Raw genomic sequence first — 25,126 nt, 5'->3', positions numbered from 1 at the left:
CCCGATGTTCCAAGAGCCTGCTGAATTCAGAGCCCCATCAGAGAGTAGGACAGCTCTGCCCTTCAGCACAGCACCACAACCTCCCCTCTGATTGTGCACGTAGGTGCTCTGGCCACACCCAGGCAAGGAAGCAGCCACCCCAGTGGCCAGCCCATCCTCTCCTTCATGTTTCAGACTGAAAAGGCTGTGTAAAAAAATCACCTGAGACATATGAACAACCATACATAAGGATGAGGCACCAGATGAATTCATCTTCAAGTCCTTTAATCTGTTTGACCATGAAGGAAGAACACAGACCAATAAAAAGTTATTTACTTCTGCATAGAGAAGACTGCTGTGAATTTAGTACAGCTTCTCCTGGTGCAGGTATGAACACTTGCAATACTATGAGAAACGTCGTCAGTGAGAATATCTCACTCCATAATAACCTTGGCACAAAACATGAAAATCATAAGCACAAGGACACTGCCTGTACATTTACAGAAGAAATGGGGTTCCAATCAGCTTCAATAGTATCTTTGAATATCTGAACAACTAGAAGAGCTTTAGAGTAGCTTTAATTTTCTGAAAACACACAGGTTTGTTAAACACCCAAGTGTTCTTAAGCAAAATCCCTTATGTATTAAATCAAAGAAAACACCTGTAAATTGTGTAACTTGATTTTCTATCTTTATTTTTTTTGTTATTTTAAAATGAATTAAAAAATCATTTCCTATTTCAAAAGTCATTTTATGAGTCCAACATATGATCTGTTCCTATAAAATATACAAACAGCTCTAACAGTGGTCTACTACTCACTTATTTGCTACTAATATAAAACACTAGCTATGTTTCATTCATTGCTGTAAAAACTTAAAATATTTTAAAACACAGAGTTTAGATTATTTGCTATATTCTATTTATACAGAAAGCATCAGGCATGAGTCCAGTTGGTGACAGGAACTGCACTGCTTCAGTTTATTTGACACTTTCAGCTCTGCCCTTCAAGTGTCCTTGGCCTGCTCTGTATGTTCTTAAATTTAAGAGCTGAAGCCACCTCCTTCCAGAAACAACACTCTTGCATTCAGCGTCCCCTGCTTATTCCTCACGTGCTTAGCTCCCCTTCAGTTCACGAAGACTGGGAGAAAAACACAAACCACCATAAAAACCAGTACATTTGCATTTCATTTCTTTTCACCTCATGTCTGACATTACCAATATCTTTAAACCTGCATAAATTAATTATCTTTCATGAATTATTGTGGTTTACACGGTTGACAAAGAATGTTTTATCTGATGGGATAGAAGTCATCACCACATGAACAAGAAAATGTTCATAAGCTAAAGGACAAGGCAATGATGTCAAAGACATAATTTTCTATCTGACTAGGAGATTATCAACCACCCTTGATAAGAATCATGAATGATGCCCAGAGAGCATAAGACGAGATCTAAGACGGAAAGAAAGATGTACAAAACTCTGAGAATAAAGGAGAAGAAAGCACAGGAGTGAAAACTTGTTTTCAAAACATTTCATCAGAACTGGGATCAGGTTATTAAAGAGAAAAAGATATGTCTGCAAGGACTAGAAGGAGACCTTCAGGAACGAAAAGCCTTTTGAGTAATCCTGTGTATAGTGGGTCCATGTACTGGGAAAAGATTCTCTACCTCAGATCGTTAAACTCAGACTGTCTAGGATGCCATTTTTCTAAAAGTGAAGGAGTTATTTTTAGTTTGTTCTGTGTAAGACTATCTTATTATTAGAATATGCAATAACAGCAAAAAAAAAAAAAAAGAAAAGATCATATACTGAAAATACATGGGCAGTTATTTCATTTGGAGTATATAACCTTGGAAAGCATGCCTGGAATTGTTATGTACAGTAGACTGGAGTCAGGATAATATTAAATCAAATAAGTCATCACAGCAAACATAAGGCAAGAATGCTAACGTACTGTTGAGGGGATTAAGTACAGCCTGTATTACATATAAAATCTTGAGAAGTTGTTTTACAGATCAAATTAATCCTCAATATTTGCTCTTATAAAAAACAGTTTCTTATTTATTTCCTTGTTTTTTTTAAATCAAAATCTTTTTACAGCCGAAGAATTACAATGGAATGTATATTCAAGAATGGCCTTATTGTGTTCAGTCTCTAGTGTGGAATTCCCACAGATATAATGAGAGATCTGGGGTTATGAGGGGAGCAAGGTCAGGCTGTGTAATCAAAAGGACAGAGATACCACCAGGACACCAGCTGTGCAGTGTACAAATGATATTAGATAATTGGTCTTAAAGTGAAAACATTTAACTTTTTGGTAAAACAAACAGCAACTCCTACAACATAACCTTGTGGTTTATTGAATTTTTAAATAGACATTTTGTTTTAAAACATAATTACTAAAAGCCTGAATCAGTGTCAAGTAAAGCGTCACGAAAATGTTTCCACTGAATAGTGGGTGTTAAATGCACTGCAAGGTTTCTCAAACGTCTTACTGAAGACAGTTCCACTCCTAATATATTATGCAAACTTAGCAAGCACAGATACTGTCATTAGGGATATGCAAAATTAAAAGTTATGTTAAGATCAGGGTGCTGAGATCGGACACAGTATAGAAGGACTAAAGGGTTTGGGGAGAGACACAACTTGGATTGGGAAACTGGTACTTAAGTAGGCAGATGAAAGGTTCCTGAGATGGAGAACCTAGTCTTGGTCTGAGAACATAGAGATCTATGGGGTTAGATGAACAATTTGGTCTGCAAATCCATACAGGGCACAACCCTGATGCTTCATGGAACAAATTATGTGTATTCACAGCAGTCACACTGTTCCACTTGGTACGCTTGGTACAGGTGACAGCCACCTGAAACACATTGTGAAATCACCTTTGCAGACCATGTGAGTCTCTGCAAATGACACCTAAAATTGTTTTACACCCAGGATGCAAGACAGGTGATGAGGTTGGTTACTGGCTTGGTTACTGTCTGGTTGACATCTTGCAGTGGCATTTAGTACTTTTTTCCTCAAGTCCTTTACCATCACCTTTCCTGACCAGTAACATTGTCTCAGTGAGGGAGATAGAAATGATTGTGCTAAATGATAGAAAATGTGTTCCTAAAGGTGTTATAATCTTAAAAGGAAGACCAAAGTCTTCATTTTATCAAAAAAATGAAAATGTGTGCCCTGGACACTGTGGTGACTGGGGGGTGATCGTAGCTGTGACATACTTGATGTATTTTACCTTCTGGTACCTGCCCAAAGCTACAGCCTTTCTTCAGTTCTGGAATCCTGGGCACCAGACAAATCTGGAAAATGAAATAACACCAGCAAAGTCTGGTAGAAGAAATCCATTCCTGGGATAGAGGGAAACTGATACTACTAAAATCTTAAATACAGGTACCACAAGAAGGAAATGGAACAGAGACTAGGAGTGTGCTTTTGCTCTTCAAAGCCTGAGACTTGCCAAATCAGTAAGAGCTGCTGCTCTAGGTTTAAGTACTACTGGCAGGGTACTCTGAAGGTTACTTCAGCATTCCCAAGACCACCCAAAACTGTTTTAGCAGACTGAAGCTGTTGGCAGGTGGAGTCATACAAGGATGTTCTCCTGAGCTCACGGGCAATAAAGACATGAATAGAAACAGCATAGAGGGAATTTGCAGGATTTGGTCAGTTTTCCAAAGCATATGTCACATGCTTTTCTTTAAGTCTGACAGGAAAATCTGCAGCACAAGCTCTTTCATGCCACTATGCTGAAAAACCTAAAAATACGTGTAACAAAGTAAAACAGTAATGCTCATCTGCCCAATTAGAAAGAAGTTTATAAACTAATTTATGAAACTGTACATTCACATGTTTGCTGGCTATCTTGGCAAGAAAGTGACTCTTGATCTTGGTAATACTTGTATGTGGTCTAAAAGACAGCGAGAAATTATTTAAAGGGAATAAAAAAATCAAGACAGAAACAATGTCTATATAAATAGATATTCTCTATAAATACAGTAAAAAAAATACCCATAGTCCTGATTCCTCAATACAAATTATACATAAGGTAAAGATTAAGAAGGAAGTAAGAATGGATTTAAATATAGCTGCCAAAACAAATTATAATTATAATGTCTTAATGTTAAGCTCTCTGGCATAACAACGACTTGCTCACAGAAACAAATTTTCATTGTCAAATATTGATCACTGATGCCATCTTTCTGGAGTTTGTTTTAAACAAGTTGCCAATCACGATTTTTTCCAGCAGAACAAGTTTTAGTAAAATGTCAGTTGGGTGGGTTTTTTTCCTGGCAATTAACAAAATCCATTTCCAACATCCACTCTGGCAACCCATCACAGTACCACTAAGCATCAGGTATGGTTTGCTTTTGGGCTAGAAGCCACCTCTAAAAAGACAATTTCACAAAAAGAAAATATCAGTCCCTGGCACTCTTATATTTGGGTAAACCCCAAAGTTACTGGACTTCTATATCACCTTTAAAACTTCATTAGCACTCATGAAAACAAACAAATAAAAAACCCCAAGACTATGGCTTTCCTGAAATTAGTGTTTTGGAGACTGTTTATACTAGAGGTCTGACCTCTAACTTCAAGTAGAAGTAGTGTTAAGTCTTAGGAAAAAAATGTGTGCCTGTGTGGAACACCATTGAACACCATGTATTCAATAAATACATTGAAGTGGGGGGAAAAGTAGATGTGAAAGTTAAAATAAGAAAAATGAGGGCTAGTTTTTGCATGAAAACTTAAGGTAACATAAGAAAGAAGCCTCACCAGGAAAGGTCAGTATTTTGATGTCAGACAAGAAACAACTGTACAGATAGATCCAGACCCAGAGATTACTTTCTGCCTAATTTCCAGATAGATCAAAAGAGAGCTTTAAAACTGGCCTTTCCCTATTGAGAACTGTAAGTGATGGTCATTTAGATATCCATTTTAGGAAGAGGATAAAAAGGAGTCTGGGAGGGTTTGGGGTACAATGCCAATTCACAAAAACCGGAAAATTGGTGGAAACTTCCATATATAAAGGATCCTATTTTTTGGAAAGGATTTCAGGTCCCAAAATAGATTTCCTGGTCAAAACACAACAAAACACCAGAACAGACAATGGGGCAATGATCAATATATGACTTGGCTGCAAGAGGGGCAAGTCCTATCAAAAGCCTGCCAGGTTTCCTGCCAGCTTGGCTGGTGACCTGAAAGGGAACAAAGCCTGCAGTGTCTCCAGGCAGTCTTGCCATCTGGACTGCTTCCACATCATGAATCCTCAGGGTTCTAGTGACTGCAGTTCCAGGAAAGCCCTCCCACAGAGGCATCTTGCAGGTCACTGTTTCAAGAATTCCCTGTGCTGGACGTCCTGGCTCCCAAGACTGTTTGACTCCCACTAGAGATGACAATGAGCAAGTGGCCTGGGAGAATAAAAAGACAAGGGCTGAGCCAGAAAAACTTAGTCTTGGGTTTGAAGCTTCTTACACAAACTGAACAAATTATCTTATCCCGAAGTAATTTTATTCCTTCTGTGGAAGGCTTGCTTCTGAAAAGTGCCCTTTTTTAGAAAAATTTTGTGGAAAATAAAAGTTCCAATGGATTAATTATTCTAATTAAATCTAATCCAAGCTAAATATTTTATTAAGCATCCAAATTGTATCTCTAACAGCATCACTGAATCACAGAATATGCTGAGGCTGAGGGGATCCTCAAGGGTCATCAAGTCCAACTCCTGACTATACAGCCATATCCCCAAGAATCACACCCTGTGCCTGAGAGCATTGTTTAAATGCTTTTTGAACTCTGTCAGGCTTGGTGCTGTGACCACTTCACTGGGGAAATTGTTCCAGTGCCCAAATACCCTCTGGGTGAAGAAACCTTTTTCTAATATCCAACCTAAATCCCCCTTGACACAAGTCCAGGCCATTCCCTTGGGTCCTGTCACTGGTCACCACAGAGAAGAGACCAGTGCTTGCCCCTGCACTTTCCCTCACAAGGAAGCTGTAGCTGCATTGTGGTCTCCCCTCAGCCTCCTCCCCCTGAACTGACCAAGTGACCTCAGCCCATATGGCTTCCCCTCAAGGCCTTTCACCAACTTTTTTGCCCTCCTCTGGATTCTCTCTAATAGTTTAATCTCTTTTTTATACTGTGGCACCCAAAACTGCCCCCAGCACTTGAGGTGAGGCTGCCCCAGCTCAGAGCAGAGCAAGACAATCCCCTCCCTTGCCCAGCTGGCCATGCTGTGCCTGATGCCCCCAGGACAGGGCTGTCCCTCCTGGCTGCCAGGGCACTGCTGGCTCATGTACAACTTGCCATCCACCAGGATCCCCAGGTCCTTTTCTGTGGTACTGCTTTACACCAGTGAAAATTTTCCATTGTGAAAAGGATAGAAGATCATGAGTAGCAAAGAAATTCTATTTGTGTGAATAATACTTTTATTCTTTGTTCAATGTAACAAGAGGAAATTATGCCAAGACCAATATACAAATACGATTTAGAAAACTGTCTGACAATCAGATTCTTCCTTTTCACTACAATTGACTACAGCCCACCACTACCATCCCTCTCTCATTTAGAATACAAGCATCACAGTCAAAGGCTCTTTTCCCAGGAAAAAGATCCTTTTCTGTAGGATGGCTGCAAAATGGACATATCTTCACAGTAACGTGGCTTGGGTTTCTCTTTTCAAAATCTAGTGATCACTTTTGTTAAAGTATCCCAAGCCCGGCGTTTTAGCGTTCATGTCTATCAAGGAAATAAAAAACTTTGGTAGTCACTTTGTGCTCTTAGAATTTATCTCTGCCCTGCTGATTTTTCCTGCTCTTTCTCATTACCTGAACAGGATAAGTATGTGAAACCTTACGGCATTTTCTTACACAAAACATTCAAGTCTGTTCAAACTAGAAGATGACAAGCCTATTTTCAGATTTGCATCACAAGTGAAATCACACATTCAAATGAAAATCTCTGCAAAATCCAAGACAGGGTTTAATTGAAACTTGGGAGTATGTACATATCCCTTCTGCAAGCTGCCTGAGACCTTTTTTTCACACTGTATCCCACCAGATGCTTAAGTTTTCAGTCTGTTTGCACACCCATTAAATTTTTATTTTTGGCTGGTAATGATGTCCCCACATACATGGTCCTCCAAAGTATGTTTAAGGTTATAAAAAGATCCTCCTGCTTTCAGTGAAAGAATATTCAGAAAGAGCAAACAAAAAGTAGCAGAAGAATGAGAAAAATATACTCCAGCACCACAAAAGTAGATTATTATTAAACACTGGTAATCATCTCCATTTCAAATGGGGCCTCAAGAAGTGATCAAAGCCACAGTGTATGGAAGACTGCAAGCACACATGGGAGAGCAGTCTTTTATCCTGATGTGTTGGGTGTCCAAAGACATGACAGTGTGCTAGATATAACCAAGTCCAAAGGGCAAAACAGTGAAAATGAATACAAAAATCTTAAACCACAGCAGAGCAGCTGCTTCCAACTGCTACGTGCCCAAAATCTGATCAACTTTGGGCCTCTGCCCGTTTCTAAAAAATTAACCTGCATTTTTCACTCCTTCAGCTGACAGACACCAAGTGTTAACTACTGCACAGCTATGAGGGTTTAGCACGTGGGATCCTCTGAGCTGACATGGTCATTGCCCCTTTTTAGCTCATTTTCTTTGCCGGGACCCACTGCCAACCTGCCAGAAGCCGTCTGTTTCATCCCTCCTATAGAGCCAGTTGCCAAACAGCTGCCATGGCAAACAGCATTTGAAACTCTACTGCTAGTGAGTTAATTATTCAAGTGTGGGAGGGATGATTTAAAACTATACATAATGCAGAACCACACACACTTATGTTTGCACTGGAATTATCATGCTTCAGATGCTTGAAGGAACATTAGGTCAGCAGCTATAACAAGTCATGTCATTTGCTGATTTTAATTCTCATGCAGTGATAGATATTCCTTGTCAGATGGTTTACCAACTATTTTCCATCTTGTGTTTGGTAAATTGCAATGTAATTCTCAATCCACATTAATTCTACACCACAGTTAATGACAAATGAGTTAATCATGATGAAATCTTTACAGAGGTTCCTTTGGGTTACCTACTTAAGCTACTGTCAGCATTACACAGTCATCACACTCAAATTAAAGGATCATTATTGCATGTATTGAATATTTGGCTTCACAGCAGGTAAATTCTGTTCAAAACATCTAGGATGCTGAGAAACAGTCTCCTTGATCCCCCCTCTCCAAAACAGCACTAGCAGGAGAAAACTCAATGGTATTACCACGTTAAAATATTCCTAGAATCACCTGCTTTATATTTCCTTCTAGAGTGCTCTTGAGACTGCTTCCTATTTCACATCAGTGTCCAATAATAATATGATCACTTGGTACCCCGTAATCATATCACTCTTACAAATCCCCAGTTCCCCAGTGCAAAAAGACATTATAGCCTTTACAGCAACAACCCCCCCAAAAAAGACTGCAAGTCGTTTCTATTCACCACCATCAGCACCAACTCTATCCTGACGCACTGAGTAACTGGATGCGGAAGGAAACACAAAATCTCTTCTTTCTTGTGCCATGTCTCCTCTGCAAGGTGTTGTTAACTAGAGGTGCACTGAAAATTCTCCGTGACATGCGATAAATATTATCCTTAAGTGCAATTCCAAGGAGGCAGGTTACATATACAGACGACAGTCCTCAAGGACACCCAGGAAACACTCCTTACAGCAACAGAGAAATGAACACTAAAAATCCTCAGTTCTTGGGGGAAAGTTGTCCAATTATCTCAATTCTTTGCGGTTTTCAAAACCCTAACCCTAACCCTAAGCAAAAACCTAACCCTAACTCTACCCTAACCCAAACGCTAACACTGACCGTAACCCGAACCCTAACCCTAGACCGAGGCAGGAATAGCAGCCAAGGGCTAAGGCTGAATCCCAGGAAAAAGCTGTGGAGTAAAGCATGTTGTGGCAGTTTTGTGTTACCCCACGGATGCCCTGTGCAGCTGCAGTGTGCCTGGAGCCCTGGGCTTTGTGATTTTCGAATCCCTAACGCTAGGCAGGAAAAGAACCCTAGGGCAAGGGCTGGATCCCGGGAAAAAGCTGTGAAGGAAGGCATGTTGTGGCAGTTTTGTGTTCCCCTTAGGATGCCCTTTGCAGCTGCAGTGTGCCGGGAACTCTGGGCTTTGTGGTTTTCAAAACCCTATCCCTAACCCTAACCCTAACTCTAGCCTGAGGCAGGAAAAGCAGCCTATGGCTAGGGCTGGATCCCGGGAAAAAGCTGTGGAAGAAGGCATGTTGTGGCAGTTTTGTGTTCTCCTAGGGATGCCCTTTGCAGCTGCACTGTTCCTGGAACCCTGGGCTTTGTGGTTTTCCAAACCCTAACCCTAATTCTAACCCTAACCCTAGGCAAAAAAAGCAGCCTAGGGCTAGAACTGGTTCCCGGGAAAAAGCTGTGGAGGAAGGCATATTGTGGCAGTTTTGTGTTCCCCTAGGGATGCCCTGTGCAGCTGCACTGTGGCAGGAGCCCTGGGCTTTCTGGTTTTCAAAACCCTAACCCTAGGTCTAACCCTAACCCTATCCTGAAGCAGGAAAAGCAGCATAGGTCAAGGGCTGGTTGAAGGGAAAAACCTGTGAAGGAAGGCATGTTGTGGCAGTTTTGTGTTCCCCTGGGGATCCCATTTGCAGCTGCAGTGTGCCTGGAGCCCTGGGCTTTGTGGTTTTCACAACCCTATCCCAAACCCTAATCCTAAACCTAATCCTAGCCCAAGGCAGGAAAGTAGCCTAGGGCTGGGGTGGATCCCCGGAAAAAGCTGTGAAGGAAGGCATTTTCTGGAAATTTTATGTTCCCCTAGGGATTCCCATTGCAGTTGCAGTGTGCCTGGAGCCCTGGGCTTTGTGATTTTCAAAACCCTATCCCTAACCCTTACCCTAATCTTAAACCTAACCCTAGCCCTAGGCAGGAAAAGCAGCCTAGGGCTAGGGCTGGATCCTGGGAAAAACGCTGTGGATGAAGGCATGTTGTGGCAGTTTCGTGTTCCGCTAGGGATGCCCTTTGCAGCTGCAGTGTGTCTGGAGTCCTGGGCTTTGTGGTTTTGAAAACCCTAACCCGAACCCTAACCCTTGCCTGAGGCAGGAAAAGCAGCATAGGACTAGGGGTGGTTCCAAGGAAAAAGCTGTGAAGGAAGGCATGTTGCACTCACCTTGCATTCCTCTTGTGATTCTATTTGCAACTGCATTGTGCCTGAAGCCCTGGGCTTTGTGGTTTTCAAAACCCTAACCCAAACCCTAACCCTCGCCCTTAAAGTTTTGAATTTTGAAGAATTTAGTGGTTTTATTTTGAATATATGTTTTTTATGTTTTTTAAAAAATGAACTGTTTGTTATATTTGAAATATTTTCTGGAAAATTAACCCAGTTGTTAAGTTGTATGTTCTAGAAAGAACAATGTTATAACTGCACCCAAGTCTACTATGCTACACTTGATCATGACCTTTTGCTGAACTGAATTTCCTTGAAGAGAGAAAACCTTCAAACTTGAGTTTCCCAACAGAAGAACAAGATAACTGAAGTTTTGAAACAGAGATGATCAGCCAAATTGATGTGAAGAACATCTCATTGCTTTGCTTTGTATTATTAAATAATTTGTAGTTATATTAATAAAAGAAATGTTAAATTGTTAAAAGAATAGTAACCAGGAGCCAATTGGTTTTTAGTCAATTTAATACCATACCCTCAAGTTTTAAATCATAATTTTGAGTCAAAATTAAAAGAAAAATTATATTTATTTAACATGAAATAAATTTGTTTGTTTTACACATTTAACTCCTGGAAACTATGAAATATCTTTCTATGGAACATCCTTTTAGGAAATGTTAAGCTTTCTATGAAATGTTAACTTCTTTTTGAGTCTGTCACTTTTAAGTTTCAGTATGACAATTTAAGAGTAACATTTTAATTACCTTTTGAGCCCAATTTTTATAAATTAGTTATTCAAAAATTAAGATATTATTTTGCAATGAATTGAGGAAATGAATAAAATTATAGATAAAATATGTAATCAGTCAGAAACAAGACAAGTATAAGCTAAATTAGACATATCCAAATTATTTGAATTTTTTAAATTTTTTTTTACTTTTAATTAGTTTTATTTTAGGTTTGCAAAATTTTATAATTTATTACACTAATACCTTTTGTTATTTAGGGACCATGGTATAATCTAACTGTATGCTTCAATTCACTTCCCCGTATACTTCTCACTTGAGCTACTCTGGATTTGTATAAAGAAACAGGTAGGGTGTAAATGTCCAGACTTGGCCTTCTGTTCAGCTGGACCAAACAGAAACCATGACAGTAGTACAAATCAGTGGAAGGAAGAATTGGGATCATACCCATACTAACCAGTTCTGAATTCCACAAAAGAAATACCCAGATGCATGTAGAAGTAAATTCAGGCCTCTCTGGGCTCATATTTTTTATGACTCTCATTGAAATGCTTTGTATCTGACTACATATGGGGGCCAGGGCATTTAGCTCCCTGCACCATTAGCAGCTGCTTTGGCACCTGCTCCAGCATCACTGCTCTCCACTTGCCCAAAAGCCAGCCTTGCCCCACTCACTCTTCCAGGCCTCCCTCATAAGGTAGTGCCCAGCACCCATGGGACACCCTGCTTCCACTGGGCAGCCTGGTGCTCATCTCCCTTCCCTTGCCTGATACAGCACTGTCTCCTGCACTCCTGATGACTGAGTGCCACTCCTAAGGGTCTGAAAGGTTATTCTGGAAATGAAGAAGAAAAATCCCTACAGCTCTTCAAAGTACAGAAATATCATTTAACCCTACTAGTTCTTCCTGTGTCACAGACAGCAAGCAGCAACAGTGAAGAGTAAGAGTAGAAAAGTAGATGAACAAAAAATAAAAATCAGTGCTTTTTTTTTTCTCTCACTTTGGGATACCCTCCAAATTAACAAAATTTTCTCTGGATAAGGTCCAATATTAACACTAAGGCCATACTGAATTAGCAGCTTATGATTCAGGTGTTGCAGAAGTACTTGGCAGGAAGGAAACACATCAGCTACGCAACCAAGGGGAGTGATTTCTCCTTAATTACAGCTTCAGCAACAAGGTATGACACTAATCAGAATAGAGTTGTTTGAGAATGGCACACTTCAATACTTCTCCCTTCTATAATAAATATTCATGCATTTAAAATATATTGTGCACTTGTATGTGTTTGTGGGTGTTTTATTATTTTGAGTTTGTTTGTTTCTGTTTGAGACAATGTTGAAGCACTGGTATGAGCCTACTATGAACATCACAGCACTCTGAAAAAAAATATTGGATTAGAAGTGACCTGCTTATTGTGTTCTGGGTGAGTAGACTAAAACAGAACACAAATATTCCCATTGGGAACTACTTTCCTGGCTTAGCTTGAAAGACTCCAGTGCCTGAATCTTGTTAAGAAAAAAAAAGACCAAAGTCAAGAGTACTCAAAAGAAAGAGAATTTAAAAATAAAACAAAACACCCAGCATGACCCATGGACTGCCCCAGTGACAGTTTCACAGCATTCTACAGTCACACTGTGACATACAGTTCTAACACTTTTCATTAATGAGAAGATACTATTTTTTTTTGTTCAATTGTGCCAAAAGAAGAAAAGAAAGAAGTTTTGGCTTTGAAAACATGGCTGTGAGTCCCAAACTGAGCTATAGCATGAAGAGCACTGCTAATACAATTATACCTGCATTAGAAGTCTACTAAAAAAAAAAAAAAAAAAGGACCAGGAGATGAACCAACTCCTTAAGGTGACTGAAATACATGTAATCATATTTCCTTTGAGAAGTGCCATCACAGGAAGATAAAGTAATAGAAATAAGAGATCCTTGATTTGGAAAAAAAAAAAATAACCCGAAAACCTACATCTTTTCCCTTATTAAAAAACAGTCCTGCAGAAAAAGTCTTACTTCAAAGCTCTTTCTGTTTACACAGTAGTAAAACTTGCATGTACTATATTACTGGTCCACAATTTTACAACTACCAAAAATATTCTTTTATAAGCTGAAAAATCCAGTTACATACAAAATTACTCATCTAGATGTGCATTTATTAAATAACAGTGACTGAGTGAACATCATAAGCCAATGTAACAACACAAGCTTTTCATCTTGCTCTCTAAGACAAAGAAAATGGAGGAAAGTGTTTGCCAAAAATGTGACAAATGTCCTTTTTCTCTGCTATTTTTCTACAAGTATTATTAACATACAAAGCAAACACAAAACCTTAAAATATGCCAAACAACTTTCATGTAAGATAACTTTGCATTGTGTAGCACTTTTAAGACAAAATTCCAGCATAAGGCTGTCAGAATAATAGCTCCAAAGGGCCCATTTACATTTTCCTAGCAGCTAATGAATTGCCATGGAAAATGGCAGCAGGCAAGCTTATGGGAAGCATCTTTAAATCTGTTTTTCCTCTTTCAAAACTATGAGCCCGAGTGCTTTGCTTGGGAGTGAAACACTCCCTGTCGGCTTCTAACAAAGACTGAAAGAATCCTAGTGTACCTTTGGAAGAAAAAATCATGGAAGTAGCATACATTGTCACACACAAAGGGAAAATGAAAGGAAAAGGGCAGGAAAATACACATGGACAGTTTAGCCTGCATTTTATAATGTCTACTATCAGTGCTTAAAAGAAAACCATATGCAACAGGAAAGAGTATTTACTATAATTTTTTTAGGTGCCAATAGTTACTCTAAGACAGCAAACCTGATAGAATTGAACTTCATGCAATGCTTAGCTTACAGTGGACTTGTACTCAAAAGCCTCTGTACAAGACAATAACATATCCTAATTAGCTCTAATAAAAGCCACTTTAAAGGCACAGCTTTTCATAGCCCTCTTTTGACCTCCACGCAGAGAAGAATATGAATACTGGAAACAAGTTAATTATGTGAAAAATTGCTTACTTTATATCCAAATAGTATAAACCAGTTTAGTCTTAAATAGGGAAAACAGAAACTGACCTTGCATAGTAGGAAAATGGGGTATAAAATAAAGACTGACTGCTTTTTTGGATGCTGACATGATGAGGTCTGGGTCTCAAGTTTACTTAGTCCAGGACATCTCCATAAGATGATTGCAAAACTGTAATAGTGAAACCTAAATATTATTAAACTGATGAAACACAGTTGATTAAGCATTTAACTAGCCAGAAGAATTTGGGGCACATGAATACTGGTGACAAAAGAAAGCTTATGTAAAGTTGATGACCTGGGATATGACCTAGCCTGATTAGTAAGGAAACAGCATATCACTTTTACAGGGAAAATAATAAAAAGAAATTTGGAGGGAGCAACTCCAAAAGTCTTCCTTCCTGAGAGTTTCCACTATAATTTAACAGTACACAGTGTAACCCACTCCTTGCTCTCCTCCCTCCCTCTCTCCCTCCCTCCCCCCCACATTAGCTTCTATTGTTCAATCATCCAAAACTCCCAAGACAAACTTTCTCACAACAGCTCCAGAGGAAGAATCCAGCAAATGAACAAGGGTCTTACTGTCTGTGCCTCTCTTCCACAGTTACCATTGCCCCATCCATTCTTAATCACAGGCAACAGAGGATTCAAGTATTAAGGAATTATTAAATTATCAAAACAAATAGATTATGTCAGAACTGCAGAATATAGAAACATGGCACTTAGGTCTGGGCAAGCACCTAAGCCACATCATTACTATGCAATGGGATAAAACCTGAGTGTACAATAATTCTGGCCCTCAGGAATAAACTCAAGGCCACTGCCTGCATGGGAATGACAGCGTATTGTGACCAGGTCACTAAACAAAAAAATTAAGAGATCAGGACTGTAGACATATTACAGCACAAGAGTATTCACTTAAGCACAACATCAACAGCTTGACAAGCCATGCCTCATTGCACCTTTGTTCCTTTCCACCCAATCTTTCCTCACAGTGGAACAGTTTGTGAAGACAGCTATATCCAAAGGTATGTAGGAGCACCCAGGTGAGACAAAGGTAGAGAGTACTGAGACAAAAAATGACTTAATGCCATCTCACTGCTGTTCAATCCCAGTTTTGCAATTACAGAGAGCATAATTTTGATCGTATGGTCACAACTCCTGGGATTCCAAACCATAGTCATCTTTTATTTTTTCCCTTTTCTTTTTCCCTTTTTCAGAAAAAAACCCCATCAAGTTTCTAGGGGCTGCAGCATCCATTTCTAATGGCACAGGCATCTTTCTTTTCAGCTGTCAAAAAAAAAAGTATTCTGCTGAGAATTTGTGCTTCACTGCTTCCATTCTGTTATTAAACAATGATAAATAAGGATCAACATTTGACTTCACAGTCTGGCTGAGACCTTTATTATTGTCATGCTGTTTTCCACTGATCAATCCTACTGCAAAAGTAAGAATCCAAAATGGCACGAGTACACCTGAGGTCCAAATTGATTCATGCCCTATCTTCAACCATATTTCAGGGAACAGGAATTTAAGCAGTTTATATAAATTACATGCATTTTATTCTCCACTGACAATTTTATAAAAAACTACTTTGCTCCTAGGCTGGTATTTGCCTTGCACCCAAAAAGCATGTACTTCTGGAGGAAAGATTATACACCTAAAATTTTGAGCAAAAGACTTCTCTCAAAACCAGCATAAAAAGTAAGTTTTTGACATTTTTAGACTCCTGTACATTTAAATGCATCCTCTAAGATCAGTTCTTCTGGATAATATCTTAGAAATTGCACCTTGGCATTTCTCAAGGAGATCCTATTTGTTTGAAAGCCCCCCTCTAAATTAACTTCAGGACTGGGAGTGTATTTTCCACAGTGCTTGCTTTTTCAGGAAACATCATCTAAAGGTCTAACTCTATTGATTGCAGTTCCTGTTTTGCCTGAGACTAAACTGGCCATCCTTGTTTGATTAATCAGGACTCATTCCCAGAAGCCTGCTTTAGCCAGCATCTGAATTACAGACTACCAGCAACGTGCAGCACAAGCGTAACAGAGCTCCAACTAGTCTTGGACTCTCTACACCTCAAATACCCTAATTCCTTCAAGTGCTGCAAACCTCTTGAATGACTTCAGGCAAGTCTTTTCACTGTACCTTAGTCATCTTCCACGAAATTGAAATACTTACACGAGCCTTCTACATAGGAGTTACACATGCAGCAGAAGCCCAGAGTTAAGCGCTCTGAGGCAGTTTCAGGGATAATTTTAATAATGCTTCTGAGAAAATTCTATTGAAGAACAACTTCAGTGGATAATTTTAATCAAAAATTTGTATTCTGAACAACCCACACAAGACAAAGTATGCTCTAACAAATGAGAAGAATCGTTATCCCCCACCCTCTCATAAGTGTCCTTACTTCTTTTGGGGAAACAGGTTTCCCCAAAACACTGTCACTGTATTGATCTATTTAGCCCATTTAGCTCCAGCTGGGGCCGTTAGTCTAAGAAAAAAAACCAAAAAACATTGCAGCCACTCATTCTTCATCTGATACTCACCTCATCTCCAGCTGTTTTCAAAGCATTTCCTGAACCTTATACGATCTATCATACTGCTGCTGAGTAACCTCTAGATATTCCACCTCAGAGCACTTGATCGGCTTCCCTTTAAAGTCATGCAATTCAAAGGTGGGAGGGATATACTCCTCCAGCCTCCTCCCCTCAAAAAAAAAAAAGTTATTTTGAACACATTGTGCTAGCACATGTCCTGCCTAGCAGACTGTTTTGAGTTTTTCCACTTAATTGCCAATATCTTTATGCTGCTGACCATAGTGCTCTAGAGAGAAGAATAAAGCCCCAAGTATTCAGTGCTGGACCCAAAACTCAAAAAGCTCCTAAAAAAAAGATAATAATGCCATAGTTAAAACCATGGTAAGTCATTAGAAACACTTCACTACTGCTACAACAGAAAAGTTGGCATAGTGTTAAAATACAATGAACAAAGCAACAGAAAACACTCCCACCATATTAAACAGTGGGAACAAAACCACACGGACAAATGATGGATTGTTCACAAAGCAGATTGCAATATTGTTTACAATTACAATCTCACACCATTCTTCAAATGTTCTTTCGAACACTGCTGGTTGCTTGGCACTATGTTTATAACAAACTTTCTTGAAGGTCAAATTGTACCAGAAAACTCTCTTGGTATTAATGGATGTTTGCATATTTGTTAAGCACCCCACATCTCACACCACTGATCTATCAGAAGAAAATACTGATTAAGAAGAGTCCTCTTCATATACAGTGATATAGGTTCAAATTCAGTTACTCTAATGTAAATGGTATCTGCTTGATTCAGCAGGATCTGGGTATAGGCATGATTGTAAGGTTAACTTTTCAACCTTTTTAAAAAATCACTGGGTATAGAGCACAAATGCATCAAAAAACAATAAAAGCTTTTTTTCTTTTCTTAATTAAAGTTCTTATTGAACTTATATCCTTATTGAAAGTCAACAAGTCTTAAGAAAGGGGCATTTCCGTGGAATATTGTCATTTATATATTGTCAGTCTGATACATAAGTTCTCTTTCTGTGAAAACAACTTACAGATGTGCTCTCTAAGCCATCACATTGCATCTTGAGCTCTTCCTTGTAACCAAGACTCAAGGAAAATGTTTCAGCTTGATTTATATTTCATGAGTTAACTAAATGTCAATAGAAGGAAAAAGAAATAACTTTATTCAGTCAAAGAGAATTCAGGAAGCAATACCAATAAAAGGCTATAGGAAGTATAATAATGCATTAAAAAAATCTATTAAAGCTAATCAATTAAGAACTTTTTAACATGTCAGCAAACATGAAGAATCTTGGGCATCCAAAAATATGTAAAATGATCCTCTAGGGGAGCTATATACAGTGTGTAGCAGTTATGGCTGATGGGCTCATGTGTGAAAGGTACGAAAAAAGGTTTTTTGATTTAAAAATGAAAAAAGTAGTTTTGCAGTTACAGAAATGCCTCTGGACCATAAGTGTTTCTAAGATTAATAAGAATCTAAATTAATTAGAGCAGAACATACAGAAGCAAAATGAAGAAACAGAAAGAATATACACAGTTTACAACACCATATTGCAGGATAATCATAAAAGGAATGAATGAAGAAAAAATGTTGGGGTTGAGGTTTTTTTCAATTTATAATACACTTCATTTTTTTCTATTTTTTAAAGTCTGAAAGCCTTTTCCTGGTGTATCCCTACTATAGCACTCTATTTAAATTACTGATGAGTTGCTTTCTATCTGTCTGGCCTTGCCAGGACATTACTACAGTGTCATATGATAACAGCCCATTTCTGTTGTGCAACCTTGAGAAAAGTAGTGACACAAGGGAATAATATGCATGACACATGCATCTCACCTTGTCCAATATCTTTTGGAACAGGCTTTATCATCACTTCAACTCACTTCCAACATTTTTGCCTCCACTACTCTTATTTTGGCAGCCACTTGATAGTAGCTTGTGGAACAGTCACTTTTATGGTCAGAAATGCAGCCACTGAGAAACTCTCTAGCAAAACAAGAGTCTCACCAGAAAGAGTCATCAGCTGATTCTAACCTGATTTAATGAACCACCTTTCAAAGAACTGAAATTAAATCTTGCCTGACTTCCCAGTAGGTGGCTGGAAGTCTCAGTACCAACATGTCCAAAGCTGGAGTAGCTAGCCATGAGGAGGCACTTTGGACATCCCCATTTACTTAACCTGTACCAGTGCCAGAGATCCTGAAGCTTCTAATTATCTTGACTGCAGGTGTCCAGAGCTCTGACAGCTCAGGGTGTCTCTCACACTGTGAGAAACCTGTTCTGGCTGCACAGCCTGAGCCACTTGAGGCTCCATTAGGCAGGTCAAGTAGTTTCACACATGCTGGTGATGTTCTTCGTGTAGAATTAAAACTTGCAACAGAGCAGGCCTGGCAAGCAGGCTAATACTGGAAAGGCAATATCCCGCTTTTCTTCATCTGACTTCTTTACTGGATTTACATGGCAAGATGCTATCAGTTGGGCATGCTACCGCTCTGTTTTAACCCATGATGGTAACAGATAACACTGTCCTTATCTGGACCCACCAGATTTGTCTTATTTTCTTCATTTTCTGTTGAAAAACGCAAGGGAGAGAGAAGCTGGGTGGGCATCCAGCAGACAAACAAGGTCAACTCGCCCCATCTTCAGTGTGTTCTTTCCCAGAAATCCATTTCTAAGAAGTGAAGGAGATGTTAAAGAACCCCAATTCTAAAGGAGATATACAGTGTGACTGAAATTACTCTTTTCTCCTCCTTCACAGCTAAACTTTACCAATTTCAATAATCTTTTCATGAAAAATGATAACTTTATAGTGGAAAGCATATATTTAACAGTCCTAGTAGCAGAAGTAGTAGTGCTGCTTACATTTACTAACAATAATTAACTACTAACATTTACTAAGAATAATTAATTTCTAACAAGTAAAAAGTGATGACTGAAAACTATTAACCAGAACTAACACACAACAGAGAAGTTTTTAATTATCAAAATTGTCCTAGCTACTTTTTGATAATATAAGATATAATTTTCTTTTGAAGAATCCACAAGGTGGCCACAGTTGCGTTGGAAATCCAGTTCCTAAAGCATACATTAAAAAAAAAATCTACTGCATGATGTACCTAACGTGAATTATACACCCAATGCAATATTCATTCATTGTGAAATAGACCCACATGAGAATAGCAAATCCAAAACTACTAAACGTTTCCCTAAGTCTTGCATCTGGGCAGGTTCAGATATGCAAACAGGTTCAAGAGCCATAACTCATTTTGGTGCACAAGGTAGCTGGCTACAGCTGCAGATATCCACTGACTGAGTAGCTAAAAGACCTTGAGGACCATGTGGGCATAATCACAGGATTGAAGCTTTATTCACATCTGTTTAGGCTCTTGCACTTAACTTTTATGCTATGATTTCAACTTAATATTCTGGGCTTACACCTAAGTTGCTCTGTTCAAATTGTGGGGTTTTTATTATTTTTGTGCACATCTTGTATACTCCATGAAATTGGATCACTGCAACCACACAAACATAGCATAGCTATACAACATTAAAAAAATATTACATATAGCCCAAGCACAATGCAAATCCAATACTGAGATAGAACAAAACAGGCTAAGATGCTTATTAAAAAAAAAAATGCTGTGAATATGGAAAAGTGGACTGTGCAAGCATCATCCCCAGCTTCCACTGCTGCTTTCCCAGATCTTCACCATTATACCCTTAACCAACATAACTGCAGGGGTTGCTGCCTGTCATACAAGGCAGTCAAACGGGCTATTTTATAAAGAATTTGAAAAAAAGTTACAAAAGTGGTCTAGACCACCTTGACAAAATTCAGCAAACAACTGGCTACATGTCTGTCGGCTGGCATTTTGGCAGTGAGCAGTGGCTGGTGTAACTAGCAAAGCCATGTCCCAAATTGCATGAGTGCATGCAGTCATTTTCCTGTTCTGTGGGATAAAATATACCTCCATGATAAATGAGCAAACAGATTTTATGCAGGTGAAAGGAAAAAGAGGAATGATGGCAGAGAGCTTCAGTGAAGTGGACAGCAGGTCTATCAGGCTGGGAGCAGGCAGAGCTGCCCATTGCCATCTGCTTTCACTGGTGGGAGCACCAGTGGGGATGCTGCCATCTGTGTGCAGTGCGTGCAAACCAGGGCAGGCAGAACAATACCTGGAGTTAGGGACTGTCCTGCTTCCAGCACTTCCTTTGGCCACCAGTTTGACCACAGCCTTGAAAAGCTGGTTTTGTGATAAAGTTCATTTACGCCTATGAAGGGGCAAAGTCAGCAGCAAAATGCCTCTGCAAACTATATTACAACAATCTTGGCCAACTCCTTTTCCCCACAACCTCATAAACATTGATCATTTTTCAAGCTCCCACACAGGACACAGTAGGATCTCCTTCATCTCCCAGCAGAGACACATGCAAAGTAATGATACCTGAACATAACTCTATGAAGATTTTGATGAAAAATGCTCATGCTAATACTGAAATGAGCTTTATTTTCCCCTCAGTTATAATTATTTAGTCCTTTCTAAAAACAGCATCTTGTTACTTTTGCACATCTCTCCTTTTCCCAGTTTCCTACAAAAATGAGAGTCACAGACCACTGCAATGTACTAACTACACCCTATGGCTTGGCATGGAGACTTCAAAGTTCAAAAGTACCCTTTTCTTAAGTGAATCTGGTTTAGTTGTCTGCTCTTTCTTTGCATCTCTCAACAAGCTTTCAGGTTTGTTCCTACATAACCCAAGCTTTTTGTCATTCTATTTCAAGCAAGTTAAGCATAAAACAACACAGACATGGAGAGAAGCAGAATCTCAAAACTGCCCTTTCCAAACCAGAAATGAGGATTTTTTTTTTTTTGTCTACAGCAACCTAGTAATAACTTGGTTATTACTATTATTGTTCACCAATAACTACTGGTGAATCAAAGACATGGGAAAGTTAGAAAACAAAAGTATTATACAAACCTCCATCAAAGCTAGCAAGAAGACCCTTTTGCACCATTACTCTTTCTGTAATAAGGTAGCAGTGCACTCAGTGAATAGTGTCATCACCAAAACTAGCTCTTTTTGCACTTGGTTTAAAGCAGGTATATAAAGTTATAATCTCACTATTCAGTGGACACTATAGATTGTATTCTTTTACTATATATGGAACCCAGGTAGATGGTTAATGTCTTGAAACATGTCCCAAAGGAGAGAGCAAAATAAAATCATGAACGATAGAATTGCAGTTCTGTGTCTCATAAGTAAAATTCTATTTAGTTAGTTTTTTTCAAAATGTATTTATTGTCTTTCATAAAAACTTGGAAGTAAAACACAGACCTCAACAGACTCAAATGATCACAGTGGGAGAATATGCAGATATTGCATTCAACAGTAATGTCACAACAAAACTTAGGCTGTGTGGAGAAGAAGAATATAGAAAGGAGGCAGTGATAAGGAAATTGCCTTAGTGATACAAAGAAAACATCAGCAGCCTCAATAGCCTGCTTCTTTTTAAGTTAGTGAAAGGGAGGTGAGGTTGGCTCTTGACTGTACTCTGTGTTTTCTACTGTAGAGGAGCTCACAAACATGGATCAAGAAAGATGATCCCTAGTTCGTGATGGCTTTCAGATCTCTGGGTACGTCATATCACACTAGGACTTCGATTTCCCATATACATGTACTTTGATGACAAAAATTTTCAAATTTATTGAACAAAGTTATGTTAAACAGTGGGTACACACAGCTATCATCTTCATCCTAAAGACTCAATAGTCTCTTGGATGGACTCAGTCCAAACAAAGAAGCACCCTGAACATATATATCCTAGGATAACTGAAGAAGTCTCTGCAAGCCAAGAGAGAGTGTGCTGGTCTGAGACATTTGTAACAGTCTATTTTAACAAAGGCATACACTTCAGCCACCCATACTTGGTCACATTTCTGGGGATATTTCTTCCACATGAAGGAATATGCCATGAATTCAAATGTTGCAAAACACTTTTCTTTTTATCCGTAAAAAACACGTGTGAACTTAGCTTCAAACAACTGTCCTTCACTTACGAAATTATTTTAATCAATAATAAGACACCAACAACATTGGTTTAACCAATATCACATGGAGCAAAGAACTCTTGTTTAGAATTTTGTGTTGCTGAAGTCTGTTGTCAAATGATGCTAAAATGTATCCAGGGGAAAACTTATTCTTTAACAGCTCCACAGCCGAAGGAAGTCACAGCTCCTTGTTCTATATTCCCTTCCAGGGAAGGATGTACATCATTAACCAGAATTTTGTTTAGATCCCGATACTCTCATACACCCATTTGAAAAGTAGATATCTCAGGGTCAGTAGTGTGAGTTGTCATCATAATTCACTATAGAACAGAGGTAGCTGCCTCTAGTACACAGCAGAAACAAAGCAAAACAAAAACTCACCCCCCTCACAAACAAGCAAAAAACCATCAAAAGTCCCAAAACAATAAATTAGTATCTTATTCTGGCATGAACATGTGGTCAAAATTATTAAGTTATTCTAACCTGAAGCTTGTCACCTAGTTAGCTGTATGTGCACAGTTTTAGCCCTTCACACTGACTTCCAATGCATTTACTTTGCATTTAGAAAGCCTACAAGCACATACACTGATTTTGGCTAATGGTACTTTCTATACTACTGCAATTGAATCACTTGAAATCACTTATGCTCATAACTGCTGATAAGTTAACATAAAAACATCTTTCTTTGTCTAGCTTGTTCAGGAACAGAAGGATTTGATATTTTGAGGGAGGTATATAGGCTGCAACCTGTGAATCTAAGGTGATCCTTTCGAGTCTGGAATACACAGTGTTTCACTACAAAAGGCAATGGCTATTTTGGCCAAAAGTGTTCATTATTTGGTTTTGTGAATCCATAAAGAGTGTGAATTAAGCTGAAAGGTTTTAGGCTGAGATTCCCTTACAGACTAATCATGACTCCTGTGAAAGCCCCCCAGATGCCTGTAATGAAGGTCAGTCTCCTGTGACAACTGGGAAGTTCTGAATTTGCAAAACTTGTCTCCTCAACTACTGTAAAAGGTTAGCACCACAGGAACCATCTAGAAGAGGTTTTGGCATCTTCCTAGGCAGTCAAGAGGAAGATCACTATGTCTTACCATATTTTCTCAGCAGTATTTAGTTTCAAACCCTTTTTTTCATCCAAACAAATTTATCATAAAACCCTTGTGACCACTGTGAGGAAACATGAAAAAAAAAATCAAAAAAGTTCAGCCTACCTAGCACACCACTTTGTCTCTGCCACTGACAACTGAGGTGCTGTTTAGGCTTCCAGCCTTCTTTTCTCCCATCTCCTTTAGCTTATTTCCTAAAAACTCCCCTGCATTGGCCATCATATATCTCAGATTACTGGACAGTACTTCTCTCTATTACTGTTAGTATCTGTGGGCCTACTGCCCATTAATTTGTTGATTTTCCGTTTCTTTTGGTTTTCTTCTTTAAAAATGTTACATTATCTGCATTCACAAGCTCTTACAGTAGGGAAATAAATAAAAGTTTTTTCATCTGTTCTAAGCCTATCTCCTCCAAAGTTCAAATGCCATACAGCTCCACTAATAGCCCTATGATGTTAAACTTCACTCATCTTCTCCCTGTGACTCTATAGTCCCTAAAGACAGCTGCTTCCCCTTCATCAATTTAGTGGCACCTCTCTGTTCCTCTACTACCCTTCCTGGGGTACAGAAACCAGACCTACACACAACTGCCAAGATTTGAGCACATTAATGTTGTATAGTACAGTATAACACAGAGCAGACACTCTCTGTCTTGTTCTCAACACCTTTCATGATGATGCCAAATATTTTAAAAACTTTTTTGACTGGTGCTGCTACAAACAAAGCTGATGATATCAGGGAATTGTTGATGATGACTCCAGGACCTTTAAAAGTGCAGCTGTCAAAATCCTAGTAGAACTCTCCCAGGGTGACAAGCATGAGATAGTTCATGTTTGTAGTTGTCTGTAAGTGGAACAGTAGCCTGTATTCTCTTTGGCTCTGGTTTTCCTTGTCAGACAAATAAATTCAAGTGAGAATGTGATACCTAACACAGTGATGTTGTCAGGAGAGGTAGCTGCAGGGTCACCTGCCTTTGTATCCTGCCTAGAGCTACCAAGATACACTATACAGGTGCAGGAAGCTGAAACAAAGTTCTTCAGGACTGGCAGCATCACACAGGAAGGTCTTGATGATGCAGGTCTAGATGATGCAGGTTAACAGCCTGTGATAGCCATTTCATGAGCTGTCATCAGCTTTCTGCATTTTCCTCTTTGTATGACTGAGCACAACTCATATATTAATATATCACATAGCATATATCATAAGTTTTAAAGTTACCATCTGTAGAGATTGAGGATATAATGCTATTTCAAATTTCAATATTGTAAAATATTTTCAGTGTTTTGTTTTGAATATTAAATAAATAAATCTGAAGTTACATTTAAAATTTCTGCCTTCTCACTCAGTCAGGTTGACTGAGTATTAACTTTGGATGACTCTAAAATGTCAATGGCATGGTGTTCTCCCTCCTTAGTGTCACCTCCTTACTTGCACTTATTCCTTTTTCTTCAT

The 25,126-nt window shown here is 38.9% G+C and overlaps 1 protein-coding gene across 8 annotated transcripts in view; it reads right to left on the bottom strand.

Moving 5' to 3' along the window:
• The window catches only part of MYO16 (myosin XVI), a 365,514-nt gene that overhangs the window by 298,422 nt on the left and 41,966 nt on the right, over positions 1–25,126 (bottom strand). Inside the window, exons 1-2 of one of the 8 annotated variants that reach the window (XM_064407773.1) lie at positions 16,494–16,625; positions 13,996–14,116 (exon numbers count right to left, since the gene is read on the bottom strand). The exons of 5 other annotated variants lie outside the window; for them this stretch is intronic. In XM_064407773.1, coding sequence (XP_064263843.1) covers positions 13,996–14,056 — 61 coding nt within the window. In that variant the 5' untranslated portion in view covers positions 14,057–14,116; positions 16,494–16,625. Of the gene's footprint in view, positions 1–13,995; positions 14,117–16,493; positions 16,645–25,126 lie in introns of those variants that run through there. 2 more of the 8 variants (XM_064407771.1, XM_064407775.1) reach the window with 2 other exon arrangements.

Source organism: Passer domesticus, chromosome 2, assembly GCF_036417665.1.
Source record: "Passer domesticus isolate bPasDom1 chromosome 2, bPasDom1.hap1, whole genome shotgun sequence".
In the NCBI taxonomy this organism is placed as follows: Eukaryota; Metazoa; Chordata; class Aves; order Passeriformes; family Passeridae; genus Passer; species Passer domesticus.
Note: the sequence above shows the minus strand (reverse complement) of the source record. Positions and strands in the feature narration are given on the sequence as shown.